Source organism: Onychomys torridus, chromosome 21 (genome assembly GCF_903995425.1).
Source record: "Onychomys torridus chromosome 21, mOncTor1.1, whole genome shotgun sequence".
Classification (NCBI taxonomy): Eukaryota; Metazoa; Chordata; class Mammalia; order Rodentia; family Cricetidae; genus Onychomys; species Onychomys torridus.
The window spans coordinates 6350012-6375093 of NC_050463.1; the positions used below are offsets into that span (position 1 = coordinate 6350012).

The 25082-nt window shown below is 51.8% G+C and overlaps 1 protein-coding gene across 1 annotated transcript in view; it reads left to right on the forward strand.

The window, feature by feature from the left end:
* The first annotated feature begins 1948 nt into the window (after positions 1–1948).
* Positions 1949–25082, forward strand: part of Vav1 (vav guanine nucleotide exchange factor 1) — a 50205-nt gene continuing 27071 nt past the window's right edge. Inside the window, 10 exon segments of the mRNA XM_036170880.1 lie at positions 1949–2082; positions 2084–2224; positions 20399–20515; positions 20962–21020; positions 21107–21175; positions 21534–21642; positions 21730–21825; positions 23027–23095; positions 23255–23358; positions 24173–24272. Of these exon segments, the coding sequence (XP_036026773.1) occupies positions 2020–2082; positions 2084–2224; positions 20399–20515; positions 20962–21020; positions 21107–21175; positions 21534–21642; positions 21730–21825; positions 23027–23095; positions 23255–23358; positions 24173–24272 (927 nt within the window). The 5' untranslated portion in view covers positions 1949–2019.

A 25082-nucleotide genomic window follows, 5' to 3' on the forward strand; every position in this document is an offset into this window, starting at 1 on the left:
GTCCTCGCCTGCAGAGTTGCAAAAGGGAGGGTTTCCAGGCTGTGCCCACCTCTTCCCGATCTCCCCGCTATGTAAATCAGACTCAGGCTGGTCCAGGGAAGCGGTCTAGCGCTCCCTAGTGGCCACAAGGATGAAAAGGCGGAGCTGGAGGGGAGCCCCCTTGAACCTGGTAGGCTAAATCGGAGAGAGGTTTCCTTGCCAAGGTAGTTTTAGCTCCTAATAATAGGAGCTAAATAATAAGTGTGCTCAGGAGGGCAGTAAATATTTGTTAAAAAAATGAATTAATGGATGACAGGAAAGGGCAATGGTGGCTTTAACTCGAAGGGGGAACTCAGAGCAGGGAAGGTGGGCTATATGATAATTGTCAGGTTTATTGGGTACCAGAGTTTGAAGAAAGGAAAAGGACAGGGAAGAGTGGAGAAGGGCTGTGGTTTGAAATTTGGGAATACTTCAGGGGGGAAAAACATTTGGAGGCCCAGGAGACAGCTCAGTCAAGTGTGTGCTATGCAAATGAGAGGACCTGAGTTCAAATCCCCTTAACACACTTAAAGCAGGAGGAGGTAGCCTGGGCTCATTATTCTCAGTGCTCCTAGGATGAGGTGGGAGGCAGAGACAATCCTGGAAGCTCAGGAACCAGCTGGCCAGGAGCAAGAGAAGGACCCTGCCTTGAGTGGTGTGAAGAGGGACCCGCGCTGAGCTTGTCCTGTGACCTCAGCACGTGGGCCACAGTGTGTGTGCACCAACACTCACACCCAAACATGCACCAACACATGGTATTCACAGCAAAGATTAAAAGAAAAAAAACGGGGGGGGGAGGGTGGTGAGAGAGCTCAGTGGACTAAGGTGATTGCTGCCAAGCCTGAGGATCTGAGTTCAACCCCTGGGACTAACATGGTGGATGGAGAACAGACTCCCTCCCTCATGTCCTCTGACCTCCACACATGTACTGTGCCCCACATGTGTCTTCACACACACACACACACACACACACACACTGAGCAAATAAATGTAATAAAAGGAAAAACAACTGTAAAGGCAGAGTATCTTTTCCACTGTATATATTAATATTCTTCGACAGTTTCCTACATGTTTGCACTCTCTCTTGGTCCTACCCACCCTCAATTCCCCCTTACTTCCCCTAGGCTCCCGGACTCCCGGACCCCCTTCACATTCTCCCCACTTACCTGTTCTTTTTAATCCACTTCGTCATTACTGTTGCCTGTGGGAATGTCTTGAGTTCATGAGCAGAGCCCTCATGTCACGCCCGGGAGACAGCATTTTGCAGCTCCCCTTTCCACCCCTTCTTCCTTGAGCCTTGGGGTGGTGGCCATACAGATGTCTCCCCTGTGGCTGAGCACTCACTAGTCGAAAAGCAACACGTAGGAAGCAAGGTAGTCAGTCATTAATTAACTTATGTGAGGTGGTAGACATGAGTGCAAAGGGCCTGGGGCAGGATGGAGGTCCCTGTGGCTTGAGCACAGGGAAGGACAGAATGAGGGGACCGGGAGTCTGGGAGGGGTGGGGGCAGGGTGAGCAGGGCCTCATGGAGTTTAGGGAGGACTTGGGTCTTGACCCTGTGGAGAAGGAAGTTGGAACCATAAAGGGCTATGGGTAGAGGAGGGATGGTTGGGACTTAACTCAGTGCTCAAGGGTGCCCTTTGGGGGCTGCAGCACAGACAGACTGTGAGAGACAAGGGCCTTACTCAGGGGACCTGGAGGAGCCAGAGGGGGTGACAGCTTATGAGGTAGTGACTGCTTGGTTTTGCAGGTGCCCCATCGGCTCAGTGTGGGTGGGGAAAGGCGAGGGAGGGAGGTCACACCAGTGCGTGGAAGGCGTGGGGGCGGAACTGCAGGTGCTCCCCTCTACAGCTCCTCCCCACCCCCCACCCCCAGGGCGACAGTTACAGTCACAGAAGAGGAAGTGGTGTTGTAGTTGTCCCCACTGGGGCAGGCAGTGGCAGCAGTGGTGGAGGCGCGAGGGTGCACGGGGCCTCCCCGAGGGGGAGGCAGGCAGCCACCATGGAGCTCTGGCGGCAGTGCACCCACTGGCTAATCCAGTGTCGGGTGCTGCCTCCCAGCCACCCGAGTGACCTGGGAGGGAGCCCAGGTGTGTGAGCTGGCGCAGGCACTGCGGGATGGTGTCCTCTTGTGTCAACTGCTTAACAACCTGCTTCCCCAAGCCATCAACCTGCGGGAGGTTAACCTACGGCCCCAGATGTCCCAGGTGAGCCTGCTGGGTGATGCCGGGGCAGGGCTGGGTTGGGGGAGCACCTCTCTAGGCCTGGATCTGGCTAAGGGGAGGTGCTGAGCAGATCAGGGCTCTGCGTGGGTTTACAGACTCTAGGTTGGCTTGCATCTGCCTCGGCAAACTAGGGGGAACCCCCCCCAACCCCAGGCTAACTGTTACGACCCATCTAGAGGGGCCTGAGGGGTACCGGTGTGCCTTGTGGATAGCCAAGAGGTGCATGAGGTTGGAGCCACCAGATTCAGGCATTGAAGAGAGAGGCCTTCAGCAGCTTCTCCCCCCCACCTGTGGCTCCTCCTCTTCCGCCTCTTTTGGTCCCCTCCTTCCTCCTCACATCTTCCTTCACCCCCATTTCCTGTTAGGGCTCTGGGCTGTGTGTCATGGAGGGTGGGGGGCTGCACTGTTATCCCCTGTGGCTTCCTAGCTCTGCCCATCCCATGAAGGGCCCAGTGAATGCAGGGCCCAGGCCTGGTATCCCAAGACGGTCCTTGGTGTCCCCGAGCATTTCTGCATTCTCCACCCTTCAAGGGGAGGCATGCTCAGACCTTCCCTGGTGAGCTTAGGAAATGTATTCAAATCCTTATTTGAATGTGGCTGGAGTGTTGGTGACTGGTGCCTCTGTTCTCTCTTCCCTGCTTCCCCACGGATGCTGCGCTGTGTTTGGGGGAGGGGGTCTGATAGCCCTAGAAGAGGAAGATATAGGTTCAAGTCAGAGGGGTCCATAGTTTTACCATGGAAGCTGAGGGACACGAGCTGTATTGAAGGGAATATGGCCTTGCCCTGTGGTTTGAAGGATACAACCCTGGTGTAGGGGGTACCTTCCTTTTTCCCCTCAGTCTTTGAGGCCAGCACAGCTGGTTTTTCCAAATCTCAGGAGGTTGACCCTGGAAATGATGAGCAGTGGGTTGGCTGGGGACTGGTCTCTTCCCTCATGGAGGGGTCCCATGTAGTTGAAGAAGGAAGTCACTTTGAGAACGGCATGCTGGGGTCTCTAGGTTATCCCTGGGGTTGTCAGTGGGTGAGCCACCACATGTTCCCTGAAGGGAACATAAAACACAGTACCCACTGTTCTCCATGGACCGCTCCTCTGGCTGGCTACAGGCCATCACAGATTTGCCTACATTTGCTTGAACTCCAGTAGCTTCAAGGGCTTGAGGAAGTAGCCATGGGATGTGCTGGGCCCCAGCTCTGGCGGGACTCAGGGTGCCCTACGATGTGGCAATCACAGTGTTGGGAAAACAGAGTTAAGGATGAACTTCCACTTCTGTGCATCATCGCTAAGGCTGATTTTCTGAAGGGCAAGTGTGCATGGTGTTAATCCCCAGAGGACCAGCTGTGTTCCAACACTAGTCCTAATATGTACCAGGCAATGCTGGGAACTTGGCTCTGGCCCCCAAAGAGCTCTTAAACTTAAGGAGACAGAAAAAGATATGTCCCAGGCCCATGTGCTCTGGGTGTGTGGCAGAACACTGCCTGGGAGAATCAGGACTTATGTAAGAGAGGGATATTTAGGCTGGGTTTTGAAGAGTCAGTAGGAGTTTTCCCATTGTTCTGGCTCCCTATACCCTATACCTTATATGAAGCCTCAGGCTGGGTTAGGGTCCACCTAACCCTCCCCATCTGTCTTCTCTGTGGCTTCCAGCCTCGGTTCCTTCTGCCTTCCTTGGAAATTCTGTATCTGGTGGAGTTGTGTGTGAGAACCAATGGGCTATGCACAATATGCCAGAGGGTGGTGCCTCGGGGAGATTGCCTCTGGGCCTCTGGGCCATTTTTAGCAGAAGGAAGCCAGGGACAGAGTGGTTCATGGGATGTGGAAGGCAGAAAGGAAAAGGAAAGGAGTGTGGAAACAAGAGAAATGAAAGTGTAGAATTTGTAATGAGAAGACTACTTAGTTCCTCCATTTCTTCATCACTCTCCTTTGTCCATCAAAAAGGAAAGAAATAATGTATATACCACCATCCATCCATCCACCCACCCACCCATCCCATCCATCCATCCACCATCCATCCCATCCATCCATCCATCCATCCACCCATCCATCCATCCATCCATCCATCATCCACCCATCCATCCACCCATCCATCCATCCATCCATCCATCCATCCATCCATCTACCCATCTATCCATCCATCATCCACCCCCATCCATCCATCCATCCACCCATCCATCCATCCATCCATCCATCCATCCACCCACCCATCCATCCATCCACCCACCCATCCACCCACCCACCCACCCACCCATCCACCCACCCCACCCACCCACCCACCCTCCACCCATCTGTCAAACAGTTACTGTGCAGGGCAAGCCCTGCCCTTGGCGCTGGGAACTATGGGAGCGATACACACATGCTCACATTCTTACACACCATATCCTGAAGGAGGGAAATGCATCAATGAGAAAACAAGGACAGGTTTTTTTGTCAGCGCTTCACACTTTGAAGAAAGCTATGTTTGGAAAGGGAGCTTGGTGGCACTTTTGAGCAGGGAGTCTAGAAAACCTTCCTAGAGCAGAAGCCTGGGGGCAGTGAGCCCTGTGGATGTGGGGATGGTGGCCCTGCCTGGCAGGTGGTGCTGCCTGTGCAAAGGTCCTGAGGTAGGGGCAGGCAGATATAGTGGCTGTTCTGGAATTGCTGGTGGAGGTCAGATTGGAGCATTTTAAGTCTGGCTGGTGCCCATGAGGTCTAAGACCCATAGAAAGGATGATAATGTCATGGTTAGAAACAGAGGCCCCAGACATCACAAACGTGCGCCTCCCTCCTCTGTGGGAGTGTGTAGTCCTTCCATGTGGAACTTGGAGGCCAAGGGCCTGAAGAGAAAGAGGTGAGTTTGGGGAAAGAGCCAGCAGGATGTAAGGTTCGTTAAACTCTGGGAGCAGCAGGGTTTGGGGTAAAAGACATTGCCAAACCTCTGGTCCCAGCAAACCATTCAGGTGGGTGTGAGGGTGTTGTCACTGGTAGAGCCCTTGGTAGCAAGTCTGAACTGAAAATAAAAGCTAACAGGGTGATTGGCTCAGATTTAGTGGCTTAGGTAACAGCATTTGCTGTGCAAATTGAGGGCCTGCACACACATTAAAAAGCCAGGTATGGCCCTGAGCCCTTTCCTATAACCCCAGTGCTGTGGGCTTGCTGGCTGCCAGCCTAGCTCCAGGTTCAGGTAGAGACTGACTCAATCAGGTGGATAGTGACAGTGCAGGACATCTGTCCTCTGATGCATGTACAGGTGCACATGTGCACACACAATTGAAACAGGACTGTGGAAAACACACACACACACACATACACACACACACACACTGCAGTGTGGACAGTGTGTGGTGCTATCTTTGGGGTGTCAGACAGGGTTTGGAGGTCAGCAAGCACAACAGGACCTTCCAGACAGTCAGGTGTTCGCTTAAATGATACATTTGTGTGATTGAAATGGTATAATGGTGCGTGGAAATGCAACTCCCAACGCCGTCCCTCAGCAATGGCCTCTGTCGTTTATCACGTCTCCTTGAGTGTATGTGTGCAAACAGCAATTAGGAATTCTGGTGGTTATGGCAGGAGTGTGGGTGACCCCAAAGCAGCCATACTAGAAGGTCTGTGCCCCTCATGGATGATGGCCTTGCTATGGCTGTGCAGGTGGAGCCCTTTTCCTGGTCCTTCCCAGCTATGTCCATCCGGAGATCCCAAGACCACATGCAGTCTGGGCAGAGTTGCACACAGTGGCAGGGGTCAGTGGCTGAATGCTCAGTTAAGGGTCCCATGGCCTCTCCTGGCCCTTCTCCTATGAGGGAACAGTCTGTAAGACGCCACAGCTGAGCTCATGAGGACTGTGCACTTTGGTTCAGATGACAGTCCTGTCGCACATTCCATGTACCAGGATGACAGGTTCACCACCGCACCTGGTTTATGTGGTGCTGGGGATGGACCCAGGGCCACATGCATGCTAGACCTACCCACCAAGGCCCAGAAGCAGCATGAGGTCTTAACCCCAGGTATTTGTGAGTGTGAGGGAGACATGGTTCTCCTCTGAGGGGGTTTTTGGTGGTGCTGGGAGGAGACTGGGGAGCTGTTGCTGTCCAGTGTACAAGCCAAGGATGCTCTGGGTATGCCACAGTGAATGGATCTCATCTCCCAGATTTCAATGCAGGCTCAATGGAGGAATGCAGTGTGTGGCCCTGAGGTTGGTGGTCTGGTACACCCTGAGTTCCAATTCCAGCTGCAGGATCTTGGGAAAATGTCTTAGTTACTTCCCTATTGCTGCGATAAAACATCATCACCAGGCCGGGTGGTGGTGGTGCACACCTTTAATCCCAGCACTCGGGAGGCAGAGCCAGGCGGATCTCTGAATTCGAGGCCAGCTTGGGCTACAGAGTGTGTCCCAGGAAAGGTGCAAAGCTACACAGAGAAACCATGTCTCGAAAAACAAACAAACAAACAAACAAAAAAACCAAAAAACAAATCCAAACATCATCACCAAGGCAACTTACAGAAGAATTGATTTGGGCTTATGATTCAGAGGGTAAGAGTCCACACCACCAAGGTGGGAGTCATGCTCTAGGAAAAGCTGGGGAGAATAAGCTCAAGCACTGTGAGCCACCTCTGGTGACACACTTCTTTAACAGGGCCACGCCTCCTAAACTTTGCCAGACAGTGCCAGCAATTAGGGAGCACCTGTTCAAATGCCACAGACTATGAGGGGCATTTTTTAATTCAAACCATCATGGGGAGGAAGGGTTATCCAGGCTCAGAGTCTCAGGGTACAGACTAATACAGCAGGGAAGGCATGGTGTCACATCACATCTACATTCTGGAACCAGAGACACGAATGCTGGTGTTTTCATTCAGCCCGGGCCGCCAACCCATGGGATGGTGCGGCTCAACAGTGAAGATGTGTCTCTCTGTCTCAAAACAACCCAATCTAGACAAACCCCCACAAGCAGACACAGAGGTTAAATAATCTCTCATAGGTGTGTTTGGAGGCTTGGCTCCTACCTGACCCCATATCCAGTCAAGTTGATGACACTAAACATTACAGGAAGTTACTGAAAATCTCCATGACTCAGTTCCCTATTCATTTCTCTTTGTCTCAGCTGCAAGGGGACTTCCTGAGCTAGACCAGTGTTCTACCTCTGAGAGATGCCCCCAGCCCTCACTGGGGATTCTAGGCGGGGCTCCACCCTGACCACGCCCCCAGCCCTCACTGGGATCCTGGGGGGGCTCCACCCTGACCACGCCCCCAGCCCTCACTGGGGATCCTGGGCGGGGCTCCACCCTGACCACGCCCCCAGCCCTCACTGGGGATCCTGGGCGGGGCTCCACCCTGACCACGCCCCCAGCCCTCACTGGGGATTCTAGGCGGGGCTCCACCCTGACCACGCCCCCAGCCCTCACTGGGGATCCTGGGCGGGGCTCCACCCTGACCACGCCCCCAGCCCTCACTGGGATCCTGGGCGGGGCTCCACCCTGACCACGCCCCCAGCCCTCACTGGGGGAGTCTGGGCGGGGCTCCGCCCTGACCACGTCCCCATCCCTCACTGGGATTCTGGGCGGGGCTCCACCCTGGCCACGCCCCCAGCCCCTCACTGGGGAGTCTGGGCGGGGCTCCACCCTGACCACGCCCCCAGCCCCTCACTGAGGATTCTGGGCGGGGCTCCACCCTGACCACGCCCCCAGCCCCTCACTGGGGATTCTGGGCGGGGCTCCACCCTGACCACGCCCCCAGCCCCTCACTGGGGGAGTCTGGGCGGGGCTCCACCCTGACCACGCCCCCAGCCTCTCACTGGGGATTCTAGGCGGGGCTCCTCCCTGACCACGCCCCCAGCCCTCACTGGGGGATTCTAGGCGGGGCTCTACCCTGACCACGCCCCCAGCCCCTCACTGGGGGAGTCTGGGTGGGGCTCCACCCTGAACACGCCCCCAGTGCCTCACTGTGAATCTTGTCATTCAGTCACTGTTGCTTTCCTTTCAAGGACAAATGTCAAGGTTGGGTGCTGGGGTGACAATCACAAGCATTGTGCTCGTTTCACACACCCTAGATTTAGTTCCTCGGACACGTGGTTCAGACTCCTGCACGCTCCTCTGGCAGTCTACTCCAGCCACAGGCCCCTTGGCCTTCCTCAATGCACCAGGCACAGTCCTGCCTCAGGTCTTTGGCGCTGGCTGTTTCCTCTGTCTGGGACACTGTTCATGCTGGAGTCCACCTGGCTGCCCTCTCACCTCCTTCAGGTCTTTGTTTAAATGTCACTCTCTCAACAAGGCTTCTGACACTTGACCGAAATCCTACCTTTCCTGGCACCCATTGTCTTTTTCCTTGTGCGTCTGTGCACTTGTGTGTGTGCCCATATGTGTGCAGTCTTGTACACGTACCTGTGGAGGTATATGGTGTCTTCCTCAAGCGCTCTTCTGCCTAGAAAGATATTTTTTAAGGTTTTCAACCCTGAGTACGCGCTCTGTGAGGACGTGTGCGTTCATGTGCAGAGGCCAGCCAACGCCTGAGGCACTGCGTCCCCCTGGAGCTGGAGTTACTGGCAGCCGGACTTGATTCTAAAGAATCATTTTGCCATCTCTCCAGCCACGCTGTCATTTTGAGACTGGCCTGCCATCACCCCGATCCCTGTCTGTACCACCCCAGTGCTGGGATCGTGGGCATCCCTACTACGCCCAGAGCTTATGCTGGTGCTTGGGTTCGAGCTCATATCGTCATGCTTGCACAGCAAATGCTTAATGCACTGAGTCACTTCCCCAGCCCCACCCCCCCCCCCTAATTTTCTCCTATGATGCCGCCGCCCACCATCTGCTGACAAGTTGTATGTGCTCCCTTGGTACAGGAGAGAGACTAGATCCAAGGAGTCCAGCTCAACCTGCTATTTGATCTCTTGTAGAAAATGCTCTGCTATTTTGGTAGAAGCTGCTCAGACCCTCCTTTGGCTTTTAAATCACCCATAGGTGACTCCCCTCAGCTGGTAGAATGCATATGCTATGGAACGAGCCACTACATCCTGTGAGCTGAGTACAGCACAATTTATTAAAAAACAAAACAAAACAAAACAACTCTTGAGATAGACTCTCATGTAACCCAGGTTACCCTTGAATTCCCTGTGCAGCCAAGGATGCTTTTTTTATAAAATTATTTTATTTATTTACAATTTTTTACCCCAAGAGAAGGTTTCTCTGTGTAAACATCCTGGCTGTCCTGAAGCTCCCTTTGTAACCCAGGCTGGCCTTGAACTTGGGATTAAGGGCGTGCACCACCATGCCTAACTGTTGTTTTTAAATAAAAATGAGATGAAGAGCAACCAAGGGAAGAAGAAACCCAATGCTGACTTCTTTGGACCTACACACATGCATGTGTGCATGCATGTATGCACACACACACACACACACACACACACATACATACGCGCGCGCACACACATATGTGCACATACACTCACGTGCACACATGCACCATACTGTACTCACATGCATGTGCGTGCATACATGCACACTGACACACTGCACCCCCCACCCCCGAATTAAATCTAATTTAAAAAGAAAGCGGAAGAAGGCAGGAAGGCAGGAAGGAAGTAGCTACAGCCTGCTCTGTGTCGCCTAACTTCAGCAGTCTAGTAAAAAAAGGCTGACCAGGCTTCACAGGAGCGAGGGATGGGTATGGGGTAAGGAGGGAATGAAGCCACCATCGACAAGTAATGCAAAACAGTCTGTCCGTATTTCTGTCCCTCTGCTAATAAATAGCCCAAATCAGAGGGAACTATGTACAGCTATGCAAATCAATCTTTCTTAGTGCCATGGGGCTTCAAAACTGCTCCTGGCAGGAAGAGCACCCAGGAGGCCCCTGCTCAGCCGGCCATCTCATCACTGATTCAACAAACGTTACTGAGTGCCTTCCAGGTCGGGGTGAGGGGGACCCAGCTGCAAGAAGATGAATACATCGGCGCCCTCCCGAGGGACACACTGCTAGAGAAAGAGACAGAAACGTATGACAACCAGTGAGATGGCTCTGTGGGCGAAGTTACTTGCTGCCAAGCCTGACCACCTGAATTTGATGTCTGAATACCACATGGTGCGAGGAAGAAGTGGCTTCCACACACAAACATGAAATGTAAAGTGAACGAATGAATGATTAATTTCTTCCCCCATAGCTGACTGTGCTATGTTGGTGAGCTTAACCAACCATGGCTTGGAGATGTCCACCTTTTAAAATGTGTGGCTGAGGAGATGGCTCTGTCAGTGCCCTGAAAACACTAGGAGCCGAGTTTTAATTCCCAGCACCCAGCAGGGAAAAATGCCAGGTGTGGTGTCCACCTGTCAGCCCAGCACTGGAAGAAGAAGACGGTGATCCCCCGGGGTTCACTGCTTAGCAAGTCTAACTGAGTCCATGAGGTCCAGCCCATGGGAGACCCTGTCTCAAAACACCAGGTGAACGGCTCCCGTGGAAGGACGTTCAAGCTTGTCCTCCGGCCTCTGCATGCGCAGCAAACCAGATGGAAGCAGGGATGGGAACCCTGCCTGTGATGCTCACCATAATGTCTAGCTTGCTGTCCCTCAGCCCTTTCATTCTGTCACCTGAGATAAGTCACCACAGGAGGATGTGCAGGTTGGATGCACAGAGGGGTCTAGAAGGGCTGGGGACGCCTGTGTACTTTCGTACCTGGGGGGACGAGGCAGTCCTGAAAACAGTCCACTTGCACATACAGCGGACCAGTGGTAGGTGTTCTTTTTAAAACAGGGTGTGGGGGCCAGGAGGTGGCTGAGGGGGTGAAGTGCTGGGCATGCAACCCTGAGGGCCTGAGTTGACCAGGCATGATGGAGCATGTCTATAATTGTCGTATTGGGAAGGTTGAAATAAAAGGATTGCTGGGCTTCTCTGACCAGCCAGCTCAGCCTAATAGGCCAGCTCCAGGTAAAGAGACTGTCTCCCCAAAGTAAGGTGGGGATGAAGGGATGGCTCAGAGCTTGGGTCAGATCAGTTCCCAACACCCATATCAGGCAGCTCACAAACATCTGTACCTCCAGCTTTAGGGGATCCAGCGCCCTCTTCTGGCCTTCTCTGGTACCTGTAGTCAAGTGCACATAACCACACAGCACTGGGGATTCTAGGCAGGGCTCCACTGTGACCACGCCCCTAGCCCCTCACTGGGGATTCTAGGCGGGGCTCCACCCTGACCACGCCCACAGCCCCTCACTGGGGGATTCTAGGCGGGGGCTCCACCCTGACCACGCCCCCAGCCCCTCACTGGGGATTCTAGGTGGGGGCTCCATCCCTGAGCCACACCCCATCCCTTATTTTTTGAGTAGAGATTCTCAGGAGAATAGGTTGCACAGCTGTGTGGGTCTCGCTGTAGAAGTTGGAAGACATTTTAAAGTGGATGTACCTGTACCGTGGAAGGTCACGCTGTCCAGTATTCTTTCCCCACTGTCCATCTCTTTCTGTCTTGCTGTGGCTGCTGACTGATCCCTGCCTTCCCCTCCACTACCCCAAAGCAGTATTTGCCTGTCCTTGTAACTTCATGCCTCAGCTGACTGTACCACATGCCTCAGCTGTCTGTACTTCCTACCACACACTCACCAGCGCTGTCACCAACCCATATCCGGGTTGGTTTTGCGAGAGTCTCTCCTGTTAATCTACCCACTCTTTCCAGGTTACAAGCACTGTGGCATCCGGGCCCATTTTCCTCATCCACTACTTGGTCTCAGCGCTAGGTAAACAGTAAACACTTCATGTATGCTTGCTGAGTCAATTAATGACTGGCCTTTGTGGGTCAGGCTTTGGTCAGTGCTTGGTTCTGGAGTGGAGAGGTGGCTCTCTCCTTTCTTTTCCTCCTTCCCTGCCTCTGCTCTTCCATTCCCTTCCTCTTTGCCTGTCTCTTCTTTCCGTTCCCTTCTCTTTATTGTATGACACTCTTCTGGGAGAGATGTGAACATGTGTGCACTCACCCCAGACAGCGGAGAAAAGCAAGGACACCACCAAAATCCAACTTGGTAAACTAACAAGTGTTCCTGGAGTCACTTCTGGGAGCAGAAATGACTCATCCATCTCAGCATCCCTGAGGCCCAGCATGGACGGCACTTGCTGGAATCCTGGAGCACGCTGCACAAACAGCCTGCAAGCAGGGCAGTCTCTTCCAGGTGCCCTGTCCCATCTGCACCTCTTTGGGGCAGTTCAGCCACCAGTGGTCCTTACAGCTTGTGTTTGAGGAGGGGCCTAGAGAGTCTGGTCTGTTTCAGGGACTTCCTGTTTACTTCTTGTTGTTTAGTTCCTGAGCTTAACATGCTTCTCTGTAGGATAGAGTGTATCACCCTCTTAGCATGCCCTGTGTCTTAATGAGCTTCCTTCCAAGTGGAAGGTTTTGTCTTAGAGGAAATTGCTAACCAGCCCCCTCTTCTCTCCTCCTTCACTCTCTCTCCCTCTCCTACCCTCTTCTTCCCTTCCTTTCCCTTGTTTCCCCCATTTTTGATACAAGGTCTCTATGTGTAACCCTGGCTGACCTGGAACTCACTATGTAGCTCAAGCTTATCTCAGTTATAGCTATCCCTCTTCCTCAGCTTCCCCAATGCTGAGATTACAGGTATATATACCACCACACTACAATTTCATTCCTGATTTTTGGTTGGGGAACCCAAAGCATGGAGGTTAAGATAACCTGCCCAAGGTCCCCTGCTTACCTTTGTTAACCTAACACGCCCCCACACTGGCTGGGAGACTGGGCTATGAGGAGAGGAGAGAGGAGAGGCAGCCCCACTCCCAAAATGCTTTGGACTCAGGGTGTCATCAGCTCCTCCACTCCAAAGCTCTGGGTAGGATGCACAGCATGACTACCCTCTCTGGACCATCATGGGGCTGCCTCAGTGAGCCAGGCAGAGCCTGGAAGATGCCATCACTCTGCCTCTTCTATCTTCCCCAGCCAGGCCTAGTAAGGCATTTCCTGTTTCTGGTGGTTTTCCTGGGCTGGGGTTGTGGGTGTGGAAAGCGCAGAGGACAGAATTTGTGTTGAGTCTGGGTGGCTTTTCCCCAGCCCTCAACGGAGGCCTCCAGTCCCCATGCTGCTTCCTTGACCAGAATTCTCTCTATTTTGGGCAGAGGCACCAAGAGCCAACTTCTGACTTGACCACAGTGCCTGGCTCCTAATTTGCCTAAGGCCTTGTTCCTCGCCCGACAGCATGGCTCTCTTCATCCTGGAGCAGGAGGGAAGCTGAGGGATTGTCCCCACCGAGCAAGGAGGAACTCTTCTCCCACATGCCTCCTACAGCAAGCGGCTTCCTGTCCTTCATCACCTTTTTAACATACCTCATGATACTGGGAAGTTCTTCTAGCGGTCTAACCGCAGTGGCTGCTGCTCTCTGAAGGAGCTCTGTTCTCTAACTGGCCACTCTGAAGTCGAGGAAGGCGTGATGAATCATACTCCCTTTGGAGGGGTCATGTGACTGAAGGGAAGGCAGTCTCAAAGCTCAGCTGATCCTCCGAGGTTAGAAGGGAGTTTCCTGTTTTAGGCCAGACAGACACCTCTCACCTCTGCTGGCCTGCTGGCCCTGTCTGGATGTCTGGGGTTAGTCCAGGGCCCACAGGAATTCTGGGTGGTATGAATAATTCCTGTGATATGCTGGTCCCTAGTATGTCCCTGGGAGGGCTTGAGGAGGGGGGTGTGATGGCTCAGTGTGGCTCATCGAGTCAGGGAGGAGCAGGGGCAGGGATTGGCTTTCATGCTCCGTGGTTTCTCCATGCTCCTGCTTTTCACACGTGTGTCCCTTGGGTGGGCCTCAGTTATCCCACCGGTCAGAGAGAACTCATTTGTTCAGCCATTTTCATCTCTGGTTTGTGATATGGGCTAGGAACCAAACTTGGATTCTGTAGAGATGCCCTTAGCTGCTGAACCATTTCTCCAGCCCTCTGCATTCCATAGCAGCACAGGGATTCTTGTAACAGCCTGGCAAGGCTGGCTAGACGGGGAGCCCCAGGGATCCTTCGGGCTCCACCTCCCCAGTGCTGGGATTGCTAGAGAGTGGGGGTGAGGGGCCATGATGTACCAGTGGCTTCAATGCTGAAGAAAACCCCTCTCCCTTCCTGGGAGGCCATTAGCTGCCTACAGCTCCCCAGAGAGGGACATAGTCCTCATGCGGCCCTCCCCGTCCTCCAATACAACTTCTCTGGATCCCCGCCCTCCAGCCCCAGGTCTTTAAATACCTTTTCATATCTAAGAGTGAGCCCTTGAGTGACGTGTGGCCCTTAGGCGATGGTGAAGTGTCCATGTTGGGCTGTTGCAGTTGTTACAAGTGGACCAGTCCTCTGTGGGGTGATGGTGGGGAGGCTGTGCATGTGAGAACAAGGCTCCCTGTGGCTATCAATCGAAATAGCTCAAAACATAGTCTAGAGCTGGGGCCATGTCTCAGCTGTGTCTGGCATGCATGGAGTCCTGGGTACCATTCACAGGATCACAGAAACCCAACCCGGGGTTAGCGCCTGTCATCCCCAGCATACCAAGAGGTGGAGGCAGGAGGATCGGGACCACGTCCTCATCCTTGGTTATACAGTGAATTTGCGGCCATCCTGGGCTACCCAAGAACCTGTCTCACCAACAGGAAGAAGGGCTCTAGAGATGGTTCCAAGAGGAAAGTACTCTCCAAGGAAGTGTGCAGACTGGAGTTTCTACCTGGAACCCAATGGGAAGTCAGAAGTGCATGTGAGGTGGTCCTGGGATGAGATGGGAGGTGGAGACAAGGGAGTTCCTGGAGGCTCACAGGCACGGGGCAACAGAGAAACCCTGGCTCAAGACAGGTATAAGTCAAGTGCCAACACTGAGGTTGTCCGCCACACGTGTGTACCTGAACTAACACACACACACACATGCATGCAAATATATGCACGCATACAAATCCTAGACAAATGAGAGTTAAGACTTCTCTAGGCAAAGAGCAAATGTGCTTAGCTTCACTAGTTACTCAATAGCTTTGTAAAGAGTTGATGGCCTCACCCATTCCTTCTACTGTTTCACACTGAGGCCACTGGGTTCAGGAGCTGGGGAGCAGTGGTTGCTGAGACCTGATCTCTGCCCTCATTATGAACGGGGAGTTCACTGGGGTTCCACAGACGAGGGTGATGTGGTGTGATCAATACCATGTATCCAGTAGTAGAGGCTTAGTCTTTGGAACAGTAGGCAGATGGTGAGAGAGCTGTGCACATCATAGTGATGGTGGTGATGGAGATGGTGATGATGTTGGTGATGGTACTGGTGATAGCAATTGATGAGGGTAATGATGATGGTGATTATGATGCTGGTAATGATGGTGATGGTTGGGATGATAGTGGTGATGATGGTGATTGTGGATGACAGTGATAATGATGATGGTGGTGATGATGGTGGTGGTGATGGTGGTGATGTTCATGACTGTGATAACAATCACAATAGTTTCCAGATACTGAGGCCTCACACCAGGTCAAGCTCTTTGAATGGCCTTATCACTGAATCACAAGATGCAGTAGACACAGCCCTCACTGCATTTGCCCTATCTCTACTTACCTGCTTATCAGTGTGTAACAAGCGATTCTGTGGCTTGACGGTACGATTCTCAAAGGGTCTTTGGGTCAGGAGTTCTGAAGTGGCTTAGCTTTGCACTTCACCCACAAGGTTTCCTGTGAGACCACAGTCAAATGTTGGACGAGGCACTGTCACTTGACGATCCACTTCCCAGGTGGTTCAGCTGTGAGGAACCTCAGATCTCCTCCACAGCACTGATTGGGTAGCCTTACAACACGGCTGTGGTCAAATGGTGCAAGAAGTCAAGGAGAACCAGCAAGGCCGCCGTGCCACTCTTGAAGAGTCCCTTAGCATTACTTTCACTGATACTCTTAGTCACACAGTTGCTTCAGCAGGGGAGGGGGTTACAGGAGAGAGGGCTGCAGTATCTTCATGGACACTGGGAGCTGAGCACCGTAGTGGCCATCTTGGAGCCCGGCAGCCATCTTGAAGACTGGTGGCCATTATCGCACTGTTGGAATAGCTGTCGATGTGTGATGATAGTTCTTGGGGACAGGCCGGGCGGTGGTGGCACACGCCTTTAATCCCAGCACTCGGGAGGCACAGCCAGGCGGATCTCTGTGAGTTCGAGGCCAGCCTAGTCTCCAAAGTGAGTTCCAGGAAAGGCGCAAAGCTACACAGAGAAACCCTGTCTCAAAAAACAAAAACAAAACAAAACAAAACAAAAAATTCTTGGGGACAGGAGAGATAGTGGGTAAAGTGCTTGTTATGCAAGTGTAAGGACCTGAGTTTGAATCCCCAGGACCCACATAGAAAGCTGGGAATATACCTGTAATCCCCCAGTCCTGGGAGGTGGAGTCAGCCAGCCAGCCTAGGTTCATCAGAGAGACTCTGCTTCAGTAAGGAAACTGGGAAGTGATGGAGTAAGACAGTCAGTATCCAACTGCTGTCCACTCGTACACACAGCACACATGCACACACATATAAACAAACATACAACATTTCTGACAACTTTCAATTTCTTGCAAGGCCAGCAGCCCCACATGAATTTGCCATTGTCAGAACATCTTGCATAGTGTTTGTAACTCTATGATTTTCTACACAATCTTTTGAGTCATGTGCCAGCTGTAATAATTTAAAAACTGATTTTAGTAGAAATTGCATTGTCTTTGTGGCTCAGTCTTGGAAATTGCTGAAATAGTCTTCCCTTACTCCAAGGCTCAGGGAACGTCTCAGAAGAGGAGGCAGGAAGAATGTATGAGCTGGGGAGGGGTGCTGTGAAATGGTCTTCTGGACATGACGAAGCCATACCACCTGTAAACTGACTGTGGCTGTGGGTGTCTGCACAAGGTGAAGCCAGTATGGACGGGAGGGTTGATGGCGCTAGGCTCCACTCTCTCTGAGGAGCTATTGATGGTACACAGTTTCTATGGGTGAAGAGTCATTCTTTGCTGAGAGTGTGGCCACTGGTGGGTTTCCCATGTTCCAGTGAATGCCTCACACCCAGGCAACACATGGGCAGCACAAATTGGACTTAGTGGGCTGTGAAAAAAACCAAAAGGGACACAAAGTTGTGAGGAGATTTTGAAGGATAGACAGGGTGGACACAATCACATTTCATTGTATACATGTATGAAATTCTCAAGAATAAAGAAAAATTAATATTAAGAGAAAAATAAGTATGGACAAATGCTGCTTTACTCTTGGTATTAAAACTATTTGCTTTGGCCAGGTGGCAGTGGCACACACCTTTAATCCCAGCACTCGGGAGGCAGAGCCAGGCGGATCTCTGTGAGTTCAAGGCCAGCCTGGTCTACAGAGCGAGATCCAGGACAGGCACCAAAATGGCACAGAGAAACCTTGTCTCGAAAAACAAAACAAAATCTGCTTTGTTTTTTGTGATCAAGTGTCTCGTGTGTCTGTCTGTCAGTGTGTCATGAGCATGCCTGGTGCCTATGAAGGACATCAGTCCCTTGCAACTGTGCGTCATCATGTGGGTGCTGGTTCTTTACATGAGCAACAAGTGCTCTTATCCAGTGAGCCATCTCTCTAGCCCCAATTCTTGAAGATTTTAAACATGGATACAATGAGATATTATCACACCTCCATCCACCCCTCCTTTTCCTCCTATATCCCATCCAATACACTTCCTCCCAACTTCACGCTGTTTTTATAATTCAGTATACTCGGTGAGTGCTGCCCGTGTGTGGGGTATCTACTGGGCTCAGGAAGCCTACCAATGACCATACTGTTAGCAAACAATGATTCTCTCTCGCCAGAATGCCAAGAGCTCCTTAGCAGGGGCGGGGCCTAGGTCATCTAACAGTCTGAGCTGGGGCCAGGCTGGTTTGATGCCGCGGGCACCCACAGTTGCTATCAGTTCCCTAGCGATGACGGTGTCACTTCCAGCAGACAGCATCTCACAGCATTCCTCCCCATCCCCCGTGGTCTTTCCACACCCCAGGGCATTCCCTGGGCCGCGATTGGGATGGGGTTAAATATAGACGCCTCGTGTAGGGCCGAGCACTCAGTCTCTTGTTCTCAGCACAGAGTCCGGTTTTCCTACAAGATGCTCCAGTCTTTGGGTTCTCCACACAATCACTTCTCGTTACTGCAAACTCTTGGGCAGCCCACATCCTTCCCGAGATAACGAACGAGTCCATCCTTTCTGCCTCTCGGAGTCAATCCTCACCCTCCCTGCCTGATGCAACTGCTGCTAAGCCTCGTCACTGTGCTTGCTCTAGGATTTGGGCAAACATTATCTTATCTTAAAAATGTGTGTATACAATAGTAAATAAATACATCTTTAAAGAAAAAAACGAAGGCACTTGCCACCAAGCCTGATGACTGATCCCCTGAACCCGTGTGCTGGAAGGAAGGAACCCACTCCTACAAATTGTCCTCTGACCTCCATGTGTGCATTTGCTCACACACACACATATGCAATAAAAACGCAACATTTGCTGAAGGCAGGAGGGTTCTATAAGTTCAGTGCTATTTGGGGCTACATAGTGAATTCAAGGCTGGCATAGTTTTTGTTTATTATCATTATCATTGTCATTGTGGGTGTGGCTGTGCATGCATGTGCCACAGTGCATGCACATGCCACGGTGCATGTGTGGAGGTACAACTGTGGATCCGTTCTCTCCTTCCGTCTTTGTGTGGGTTCTGGAGCTCCAGCTCAGATCCTCAGGGTTGTCCAGCAAGTGCCTTCATCTGCTGAACCATGCTGCTGGCTGTAGTTAGGTTTCTCTGCTCCTGCCTGGCCCCATGGTCACACAGCTGCTTATAAAATAACCACTTAGAGGCTTAATATTATTTACAAACTGCCTGGTCTATGGCAGGCCTATTGTTAGCTAGCTTATATCTTAAATTAACCCATTTCTATTAATCTATGTTTTTCCATGTGTTCTGTGGCTCACTGGTCTGCTGGCATGTTGTTCCTTGGTTGGCAGGCTGGCGTCTCTTTTCCTCTGCCTTTCTTCTTCCTGTCTCTCTCCTTGGATTTCCTGCCTGCTCTAACCTGCCCTGCCATAATAAAGAGCAGATTCTTTACTAACCAATGGGAACAACATATATTCACAGCATACGGAAAGACATCCCACAGATCTTCCCCTTTTCTATCTAATCAAAAAGGAAGGTTTTAACTTTATCATAGTAAAATTACATATAACAAAAAGTTATCAAGCAAGAATTACAATTACAATATCTAGCCTATTTGTATTTGGCAAAATTAAAGAAAATATTTTATCATCTATCCTATATTTGTGAATCTAAGGTTTTATTTTTAATTTATTTTTTATCATAACCTAGGAAAATTATAATTATAACTATCTAGTCTTCAACTCCATCAAAGACCTGAGAAGGAACATACTAATACCCGGGGAAAATGGAAAATGCAAGCAAGCAATTTCCATAATTTTTGGGAGAATAGACAGAGACAGCTGGCATCCTGGACAGTTACCTAAAGTTTCTCAGCGTTGTTGGGGCATCCAATTTTGCTACAGACCTCGCATATCTGACAGACCATTTTCAGAGGCAGGAATTTTGGAAGACCCTCTTACCTGTCTTGTCAGAGTTCAGTAGTTGCTTTTCCTGGTGTCTCGCTTTTTGCTTAGACAGAAAAGGGGAAGTGCTGTGGGATATCTCTCTGTATGCTGTGAATATGTGTTGCTCTGATTGGTTGATAAATGAAGCTGCATTGGCCAAAGGCAAGGCAGCTTAGAGGCAGGCAGGAAATTGAAGGAGAGAGAAAGGAAGGAGACAGGCAGAGTCTGGAGAGGCGTCAGCACCACCAGGAGAAGCAAGACGTTAAAGTGTCAGTAAGCCACGGCCATGTGGCAACTTAGATAAATAAAAATGGGTCAAGTTATAAGAGCTAGCTAGCAAGAAGCCTGCCACAGGCCATGCAATTGGTAATTAATATTAAGCCTCTGAATGATTATTTTATAAACGACTGAGGGACTGTGGGGCTGGGTGGGACCCTAGGAATGTGGGACTGCTGGGCTGGGCTGAGTGGAGAACCTTCCGACTACAGCTGGCCCTATTTCATTTTACTTACACTTGTATTTATTTTTACATCTGTATTTCCGGGTTGCCTGTGTGTGTGTGTGTGTGTGTGTGTGTGTGTGTGTGTGTGTGTGTATGTGCACACATACCATGGTGTGTCACCAGGCTCATTTCTCTTCCCTGTAGTTCCTTTGTCTTAAGAACATCCGAACCTTCCTGTCTACCTGCTGTGAGAAGTTCGGCCTCAAGCGCAGCGAACTCTTTGAGGCCTTTGACCTCTTTGATGTACAGGATTTTGGAAAGGTGAGCTGGATTCCTAGTGCCCAGAGGTTGGACCTCAATTTGTTCCCATTAGTACCTGATGTGTGTGTGTGTGTGTGTGTGTGTGTGTGTGTGTGTGTGCGCCCACTCGGGGGCTGGTAGTGGAACCAGGTTGGCCTTCCGGTATGCTGCCCGCAGCATGGGCTTGGGATATGTGGGACGAGTTCAGGGATCTGCCCACCCGCTTCCTGTGTGAACTCAGCTGAGCTCTGCCTCTCTGATCCCCAATCACTCCCAAGTAACAAATTATTGCCTTGCCCTGCCTGAGTGCTCATGTGGACCCAAGAGTGGGGAGGCTTTGTTTGTGGTGCAGGGATGTAGGGGAGATGCTGAACAGTGCTCCCCAAAGTCTCAAGGGCTAGCCTGTGTGCTGGGATCCTGGGGGGTAGGATGGAAAGGGGTTTCGAGCAGCTGTGCCCTCACCGCAGGTCATCTACACCCTGTCTGCTCTGTCATGGACGCCCATCGCCCAGAACAAAGGAATCATGTGAGTAGCAGTCAGGGCTGTGGCTCTGGGGCCTGTCTCCAGCCCCCTGTCCCACTGCCTTGCTTATAAGCCTTTCTGTCCTCCAGGCCCTTCCCAACAGACGACACCACCATGGGCGACGAAGATATCTACAGTGGCCTTTCAGACCAGATTGAGTGAGTATTGGGGCCTGATGTGTTCAGGGTTTGTGGGACACAGTGGAGATTGGAGTCTGAGGGGACCTGAATCTTCCTAGAGTCTGAGGGGACCTGGATCTTCCTGAAGTCTGAGGGGACATGGATCTTCTTGAAGTCTAAGGGGACATGGATATGTTCCAGGGCCTGAGGGATGTAGAGCCCATCCTGGGGTCTGAGGGATACGGATCTGTCCCAGGGCCTGAGGGGACATGTATCTGTCCTGGGCTCTGAGGGGGACACATTGAAAGGCCTGGGGCATATTGTGGATTCAGCCTTGATTCTGAATGGATCTGATGGGTCCTTGGCTTGGGGACATGGCTTGAATCTGTCCCCCCAGTGATACTGCGGAGGAAGATGAGGACCTTTATGACTGCGTGGAGAATGAGGAGGCAGAGGGGGATGAGATCTATGAGGACCTCATGCGTTCAGAGACGGTGCCTACGCCGGTGTGTGGGTGTGGGAAGGGCTGGGCAGGTGGGGAGGTGGGGACAGTTGTAGAGCGCTTCACCAGCCTCTGTGGCCCCTGTCCACAGCCCAAGATGACAGAGTATGACAAGCGCTGCTGCTGCCTGCGTGAGATCCAACAGACGGAGGAGAAGTATACAGACACGCTGGGCTCCATCCACCAGGTGCGCTATACCCATGAGTCCCGCCAGGGGGGCCTCCTCCTCCTTGCCCCCTCACAGGGGGTCTTCCTAGGTAGCCCAGGCTGCCCTGAAACTCACAATACTCCTGCCTCAGCTTCCTGAGGGCTGGGATGAGAAGTATGTGCCACCCCCCAACCCCAGCTCCACTGTTAAAAAGCCCAGCTTAATAGATGGATAAAGACACCAAACAACCCACTCAGTCAGTTATTAAATCCAGGGATGGGCAGCCAACGCCACTGTCTAATTATAGAACATGGTGCTGTTCTAGACAGACATACTATATACCTCAGCTGTCACCTTTCAGTTTTCCATTCTCCCAGAACCTCGGGACCCACGGGAACACTTTCTGTGAGAGTTCCACACCATATGGTCATTTTTGTGTCTGGTTCTCTCACCTAGCACAATGTCTGTGGGGTCCCTCTACATGTGTCAGAGCCTGTTCATTGCTAGAGTAATATTCTAGCATGTGGAAGGACCATACTTGGTCTTTCGCCTGCTGGTTGGACTTTGATGGTGTCCACTTTGGGGTGATTGGTGATAACTCTGCCTTGGAACAGTTGGAGGCAATTTTTGTATGGACATTCCCTTCCTTTTGATTCTTCTTTATTTTTTAAAATTAAATTTATTCATTTTATCACTATGTAGCTGGCCTAGAAGCACTGGGATGACAGGCACGTGTCACCATGCCTAGGCTTCCATTTCTTTCGTCTCTCTGTCTCTGTTTATCTGTCTTTCTTCTGTTTTTCTTGCTCGCCCTCCCCTCTCCCGTTTGTGTGTGTATCAATCTCTAATTCTCTGCCTGTCTCCAGTTCTGTTTCTGCCCATCTCTATGTTTCTGTTGCTCTTGAACTGTTCCCCCCTCTCTGTGTGTCCGTGTTTCTGTGTGTGTCCGTGTGTGTGTGTGTGTGTGTGTGTGTGTGTGTGTGTGTGTGTGTCCCCGTTGCTATCACTATGCAGGTGCCTGTGTCTTTCTGTACTATCTCTGTTTCTGACTCCATCTCATCTCTTTCTGTCTGTCAGTCTGTCTGTCTCTTCCTTGCCGTGTCTGTCTGTGCTGTTGCTGTTCTCTCTGTGTCTGTTTCTAGCTGTTTGTGTGTCCCCTGCCTCATCTTCTTTTTTTTGTCCCTCTGGGCGGGCTGGATGGGGGATCCTCTTCATCTTATTCTCTCTCCCCTCTCCTCAGCACTTCATGAAGCCCTTACAGAGATTCCTCAAGCCTCAAGACATGGAGACCATCTTCGTCAACATCGAGGTGAGCCGGCGGGCCCCCAGACCTCTTTGCCTCTTTCCACGGAGATAATCTCGAGCCTCACTCACCCTGGAACACGTGTGCAGCTCTTTCCTGTCCTGCTGCTCTGTGTCTGTGCCCGGGCTCCAGCCCTGTCTTGCCTTCCTTTTTCCCTTGGGGTAGGAGCTGCTCTCCGTGCACACCCACTTCCTGAAGGAGCTGAAGGATGCCCTGGCTGCCCCAGGAGCAACCATGCTGTACCAGGTCTTCATCAAGTATAAGGAGAGGTGAGACATGGCTGACCAGACCCTGGAGATCACAGCCATGCCAGAGCATGAGAGACATTAGAGAACACTGGGCAGGGTTCGTCACTGAATGGGGGATGAAGGCTGAGTGAATCCAGGACTTGGGGGATTCCAGGTGGAACCTCTACCCCTGACCACGCCCCCAGCCCCTCACTGGGGATTCCAGGTGGAACCTCTACCCCTGACCACGCCCCCAGCCCCTCATTGGGGGATTCTAGGTGGGGCTCCACCATGACCACGCCCCCAGCCCCTCACTGGGGGATTCTAGGCGGGGCTCTACCCTGACCACGCCCCAGCCCCTCACTGGGGATTCTAGGCGGGGCTCTACCCTGACCACGCACCAGCCCCTCACTGTGGGGTTCTAGGCGGGGCTCCACCCCTAGCCACGCCCCCAGCTGGCTTTCCAGGTCTTCTTTAATTTTTACTTCTGCTGTGTGTCACTGGGAAGCTTCTGCTTCCTCATCTATGAATCGTCCTGTCAGGGTTACAATAAGGATCGACTAAACCATTGTATAAGGTACTTAGATCAGGGGCTGGTACACAGTTGGTGCTCAATAATTGTGAAGTCAACAACCGTTGGGCACAGACTGTATGCAACAGTCTGGTAAGAGCCTCAGCTGCACTCTACAGTCTACTGTTAAAGTAACCCTCCGGGAGGTATTGCTGCCAGGCCTGTGTTACAGATGGGGAAACTGTGGCTCAGGGTTATGCGTTTGGGATGAATGAGGCCAGAATGGGTGCTTAGGTATCTCTGACCTCATAATCACTCTTCTGCGGTGTCCCACCTGGCCCACAGGTTCCTTGTTTATGGCCGTTACTGCAGTCAGGTGGAGTCGGCCAGCAAGCGCTTGGATCAAGTGGCCACAGCGAGGGAGGATGTGCAGATGAAGCTGGAGGTGGGGCTGTGCCGCCCTGGAGGGATTCCCCCCTCTGCTTTATGGGTCTTGGGGAGCACGGGACAGATGGAGTTGGGTCCACTTGGCAATTTACAATCTTTTGAGCATGAGGTGTGCACATGCATATGTGTCTGTCCGTCCGTGCACATGTGTGTGCCTGCTTGTGGATGTCAGAAGACAGCCTTGGGTCTCACCAACCTACCTTGATTTTTGAGACAGGGTCTCTCACTGCTATTGAACTCACCTAGTGGGCTAGGCTGGCCAGGGAGCCCCAGGGACCTGTGTATCTCTACTTTCCCAAAGCTGGAATTACAAGTGTTCACCACCATGCCTGATTTTGTGCGTGTGTATGTGTGTATGTGTGTGTGTGTGTGTATGTGCATGTGTATATTTGGAAGCCAGAGGTTGGTGTCCTCCATTATAGCTCCTCATCTTATATTTTGAGACACGGTCTCTCCCTGAGCCCATAGCTCATTGATTGGCTAGACTTGCTGGTCAGACAGTTCATATCTATCTGTTTCTGTCCTCTGCTAACTCCTGCCCCCAGTGCTAGAGTTAGACATATGTGATCATGCCTGGCTGCTCACGTGGGTGCTAGGCTTTCAAACTCTTTATAATTGCATGACAAGCATTTTTTCCAACTGAGTCATCTCCCCAGACCCTAGCTGGGGTCATTGAGGGGAGAGGCTTCCAGAGGCCATGCGGAGAAAATGGATTAGGGAAGATATGGCCCACAACTCTGAGCCCATACCCTAGCAGAGCCTTGACCTTGGGATGACCTGCCTTGATCCTGAACCCAGGTCTCACCTC